The sequence below is a fragment of the Gossypium hirsutum genome, chromosome A07 (assembly GCF_007990345.1).
Source record: "Gossypium hirsutum isolate 1008001.06 chromosome A07, Gossypium_hirsutum_v2.1, whole genome shotgun sequence".
NCBI lineage: Eukaryota > Viridiplantae > Streptophyta > Magnoliopsida > Malvales > Malvaceae > Gossypium > Gossypium hirsutum.
Genome location: NC_053430.1, coordinates 27,149,829 through 27,155,828, shown reverse-complemented (window position 1 = coordinate 27,155,828; position 6,000 = coordinate 27,149,829). Strand labels below are relative to the sequence as shown.

Here is a 6,000-nt window from a genome sequence, read left to right as displayed (position 1 = left end):
ATGGTACAACAAGATGGATGAGCACTTTCTAAACTTAGGCTTTGTGAAGAGCATGAGTCAGGAGCAAATCTAATCATTGTATCTCTCTATATGTAGATGACAAGTTGATGACAGGAAGTGATACAACTCAGATTGAAGCATTCAAGAAAGACATAGTGAAGGTATTTGATATGATTGATCTTGGTGAGATACATTACTTTTTGGAAATGGTGATCAAGCAGGGTTAGAATGAGGTGTTTGTCTACTAGAAAAATTATGTAAAGGTGATTTTGAAGAGGCTCAATATGGAGGAGTCCCAATGAATCAGAAAGAAAAACTTTAGAAGATGGATGGGGTAGATTCTGTAGATGAGAAGATTACAAGAGTCTTATTGGGTGTCCAATGTACCTCACATCCACTAGGCAAGACATCATGTATATTGTAAGTGTTTTGTCCAAATTTCTTCATTGTGCAAGTGAAATTCATATGATTGCTGCAAAGAGGGTATACTTGAAGGGGACACTTGCAAAAGGAATCAATTTTAGCAAAGTTGAGAAGTTCAAGTTGCAAGGCTATTTTGATAGTTATTGGGTTGGATCACTAGATAATATGAGAAGCACTTTAGGCTATTGCTTCACATTTGGGTCAGGTTGCTTCTCTTGGTGTTCAAGAAAGCAAGAGATGGTGGCTCAATCAACTGCAAAAGCTAAATTCATTGTAGCTACAACTACTGTAAATCAAGTTGTATGGCTGAAGAAGATAATGGATGATCTACATTTGAGACAAGAGGGAAGCATAGAGGTGTTTGTGGATAATTAAGCTACTCTAGCTATTTCACTTAACCATGTATTTCATGGAAGAACAAAGCATTTTAAAGTCAAGTATTATGTGTTGAGGGAAGTGCGAAAGACAGGTGAAATGAAGTTGGTTTATTGCAGATCAAAGGACCAAATGACATATATTTTTACTAAGTCTTTCCATGTTAGTCGATTTGAGTTTCTTACGAACAAACTTGGTGTCTCCTGCACTTGAGTCAGGAGGAGAATGTTAGTGTCTCAAGGGCTACAAAGTCTTTTTCTGTCATTAAGTTAGTCTTAGTTGAAGTCCTAGTTTTTAAGGAGTTTGTTTTTGATATTTTCAAGTTTAGTTGGAGTTAAAGGAGTTGTTATTTTGTTGCGTTAGTGGGTTGTTTTAGTGGGAGTAGGAAGTTGAGTTTGTTATTTTATTTTAGAGTCATGTATATAGTCATTGCAGTTGGTTAATGAATTTTTATCCTTCCCGATTTTTGCTTTATGTGCTTTAGTTAGCTTTCTGCTGAAACAATAAATACCTTCCCACCATAATCAAAAGTTTTGAAATCCCTCCCTTCTTGGGTTGTACTTAAAACTAGAGATTGGCTAAATTGCCTTAGCAAATGGATAAAAAAAAAACATGACGTATTGCATAGCTTCATCTTCATTGTAACCCCTTGGGCACTTCTGATCCTTATGCTTTGTTCTTTCTGCCAAATTCTTTTTGGTAGCTACAGCATTATGGCAAGTTCTCCAAATAAATGTTTTAACTTTTGGCGCTAATTGAAGTTTCCATAGCTTTGCCAAATTTTTTGAAGCTGCCGAGCAATCTAAGCTTGCAGATGGGCTGTTACGCTCAATAACATTTTCTTCATCGCAAAGAAACCGATAACTTGATCTAATTTCATAATCCCCAGACTTAGTAAAATGCCTGAGTAGTCGGTCTCTTGATGAAGCTGAACCTATTGGGATTTTTCGGATCGCTGCGCCATCGCTGGGAGAGAAAAGGGTTTAGATAAGTTACATATTCCAAATGCTCGAAAAAAGCCCATAAACACTTGGCTTCACATGTTTCAAAGTATTGTGAGAACTTTACCTGCCTCTCCTTTCATCTCCAGCTCTGGATTTGTTATACCAAAATTTAACTGTAATCATTGAAATTAAGATTCATGATTCTTCCTCTGTTTTAGCTAATTCTAATTAGAAGTGTTAACCATTGTTGTTTTAGATCGTTGGTTAGGGCTATTCTATTGAATGTTTATTTTATTTGAATTTAGATAAATATGGTATATGAATATATTTAATTTTTTAATATATAGATATATATAAAAGAAACAAACAAGAATGTGTACCACACAATTTTAAAATAGAATAAAATAAAACATTGTGGATTATTGAATTGATAGAAAAAATGGATGGTTAACGCTTTGATTCATGAATTATATTCTCGGATTCTTAAACATATTTTTCTTGGGAAAATAATGATTAGAGCTAAATTATGCACCCAACATAAATTACTGTCAATGAGAGACATGTCAGTTTGATCGTAAAGAATTATTCCTCTGGAGTCTGGAGATACCGATTCTAGAAACCAAAATTTAAAAGCTTTTGTTCCTCGGAAATATATATTAAGCAAAGGATAAGAATATTTTGAAAACAAAAGTTATTTTTTGTTATTTATTTTGACATGCAACTCCAATTTTGTAGTCTAGGTTTCCTAAATAAGTAAATAATATCTATTACATTACGGTATAGATGAAAAATCGAATTATATAATAAATTTTTAATAAAAAATTATATAAATAACAAATGAAGTATGTTTGAATATAAATGTTTGAAAATTATAAAAATTTGGGTTCAAATCTTATTATATGTATATATATTTTTATACAAAATAATATAATTTATTTTTTTATTATAAAATAAGTATATTTTTATCATATTCAACTGAATTTGTGTCTAATTAACTCATAACAACAACTCAATCAAGTGTTTAATGTGTAATATAGATAGATGAGCTAGTGCACGATTGACTTTCTAAAAGAGTCATCCACTTTTCTAAAAAAAATTACTCACTAATTAAAGGGTTAATATTTGGTGTATAATCAATGCATAACGCTATTAGTGAAAAACAATACAATATCTCATCACTCGTAAAATAAAAAGATAATGGAAGATTTATAAATAAACACAAAAAATTTTATCTAAGCATAAGCCCGCAATACGAAACTCAAAATTTAATATAAACCCTACATCTTAAACATGAAATTTGATATAAACCCTAAATTCTAAATCTTAAACATTAAATTCTAATTCAAAACTTAAAAAATAATTACAACTAATTTTTAGTTATGTTTGAATAAAATTATTACTATTTATTTATAGAGCATTACTTTTTTGTTTTATTCAATATTAAGATATCGTGTTATTTATTATTCATTGTGGTTTATAAAACTTTTATACTGATGTTATATCAAATATAATTCTATTAAGTTACTTATTCAAATAACTTGTATTATTTGAAAAAAAAAATCCACTCTAGTACTTTATAGCGAGACTATCCCTATGTTACTTTTTAAAATATAAAAGTATATTTATAAGAGGATAATATATTTTAATACACTCGAACTTATATTCTCTTATATTATTAACGAAATAAAAAAATCGAACATTATACAACACATATAAAATCCACATATTACAGTTACAGATACAAAACTCAAATATCAACCTTTAAATTTTGAAACCTTAATTTTTGTCAACGATATCAAGATGATGATTATAATGCAGTTTTTGGGCAAAGCACCACCGAAATTAAGCTGGCTATTTTTGGCCATTTTAATCTGGTAAATCTGTAATCACAAGCTTAGCAGTTTGCAGTTGCACATGGTATGGGTCATCATCCCCACATGAAATTCCATCCACTAAACACGTGCGTCCCTCAGTTGCCTCCCCTCTGATTTTTGCAGAGTTTGAACGGCCCAAATTTCCAGAACTCATCCATCGATTAGAACAAAAAGGTAGAGTCGCCTCGGAAGGGCATCTTAAGAACATGACCATTGAATTTGATTGGCTTCAAACGAAGCATTAATTAAATAAAGGCATTGCCATGGCTTGTAGTACTAGCTGTAGCACCATATGTTGATAAATACAATACAAAAAGCTTATCTAAACTTAAATTTGTGTGTGTTTTTCAATGGATAAGAGAATCTTTGGGGGTTCTTTACGTCATGAATTTGCACCAATGGTTACAAACATGTCTAGAGATTTGGAGAGTCTGCCATTTTAACCAACCGCCCTTTTTATTTTAATTATCCAAATCTGGCACTCATGTATCGTTAATGTCACTGAGATCGACACCAATAGAGAGAGAGGGATCTAATATATATATATATACATATGATATGCTGATCGCCTTTAAATGAGGATCTTGTAAGTTAGCATTAACCAGCTTGGTGAATGGTGAGATTCCTAATGAGTCCAAACCTTTGTTTTAGCTGTTTATAAAATGCTTAAAATGGATTAATGTTTCTTAATTTGTCCATCCAACCAAAACCATCTATAATTTTGTTCACCTTTTGCCCTTTTATTAAGTTAGATCCCATGATAAAGTTTGTTCTTCTCATCAGTCACCTTTATATTAAAATAGTTTAATGTTTGGTATAAAAAATATTGAATAACTAAATTTAAGGATTTAATATTTTTTTTATTTAAGAGTTGGGAAAAAAATTGTCCAAATTCAAATCAACAAAGTGAAAGTCATTTTCCCTATACCACAAGTTAGCTAATTATGAAATGTCTCTTATAAAAAAAAGTTAATCATGGAATGCCCATTTTTATTAAAGAATAAAAATAAAAAAGTAGTGGCTTTTTATATATCAAGGAACTAATTAACTATTGTAAGTAGTAACTTTTTTAAATTACATGCTAAAATTTTATAATTTTTTTCAAACAAAATTTGCCATGTAATTTTATAAGAATAAAATATTTGAAAAATATTGTAAATTGGGATTTTTATTAAAATTATCTTATAAAATTTTCAAAATTATAAAATTTTTAAAAATTAAATTAAATAGAATATATTAGTTAAAATGATTATAGAAAGAAGGAATCATAAGTACAATTTTATTTTTTGAGCAAAGGCACTCAAGGAGATTGAAAAGAAAAATTAGAAGGGAAACTTTTGTATAAAAAATAGATTTAAGGTCAAGAAGCAACGACCTATTTTTAAAAAGTCAATCAAACTCCTTTTTCAAAAATTGTATTTAATCAAGTCTTTCATACATTAAAAATTAGCTAATGATTTTCATTATTAATTATTATTGTATTGACATGGTCATTAACAATTCACGAGTTAGTTATCATGATGCTGAGATGACGGTACACTTCAACAAAAAATTTTAAAAATATAAAAAAATATTATAAAATCAAGTCCATGATGAATTTGGACAAATAAAAGTCTAAGTTTATCTACATCAATATGTTCAAGTTCATTCTAGATATAATTTTATTAATTATAAAATTTTTAAAAATATATAAAAAGTTATTAAAATTTTCTAAAACATAATAAAAATTAGGCTTAATTATACCTATTTTTCATTTTGGTGTCTAAACTATTTTTGTCCCATTTTGATACTTATACTATTATTTTGTTACACATTTTAGCCTACAGTGATTTTTCTGTTTTAATGAAAAGAACCTAACACATGACTATTAGAACGAGCCAGTAGCCTTCTATATATATTTTTTTCATATTATGTAAACTATTTTGATTAAAAATTAAAATATTTATATAACACATGAATCGTTCAAAATTCAAAAAATGAAAACAAAAACTATTAATTTTAAAAAAATAGAAAATTCAAAATATATTAAATTTAAATTCTAAAAATCCAAAATGATAAATAAAAATTGAAAAAAATATTTAAACTTTAGAAAATTACAAAAAAAAACTCAAAATTTCAAAAATATATTCTAGAAATTTCTAATGATTTTTTTGTAAAATACCCAGAAAATATATATAATTATAAAAATTGAAAAAATAGAAAAAATAGAAAACAATCAACTAAAAATATAAATTCTAAAATTTGAAAAGGTTTAACTCAAAATTTAAAAAAAATTTAAAAAAAGTTCTAGAAAAGTTCTAATAGTTTTTAAAGAAATTTCAAATATGTTTAATTTCTACAAAAGGTTTCTTAAAATTTTATAAATATTAAAACTACAAATGAAA

At 28.0% G+C, this 6,000-nt stretch overlaps 1 protein-coding gene across 1 annotated transcript; it reads left to right on the top strand.

The window, feature by feature from the left end:
• The first annotated feature begins 411 nt into the window (after nt 1-411).
• Nucleotides 412-798, top strand: LOC121203692 (secreted RxLR effector protein 161-like). The gene has a single exon (XM_041074130.1). It carries the CDS (start codon nt 412-414, stop codon nt 796-798), a length of 387 nt encoding a protein of 128 aa, XP_040930064.1.
• The last annotated feature ends 5,202 nt before the right edge of the window (nt 799-6,000 follow it).

Coding starts and splice junctions, on each gene's coding strand:
- LOC121203692 (XM_041074130.1), top strand. CDS start 412: ATGTATATTGTAAGTGTTTTGTCCAAATTTCTTCATTGTGCAAGTGAA.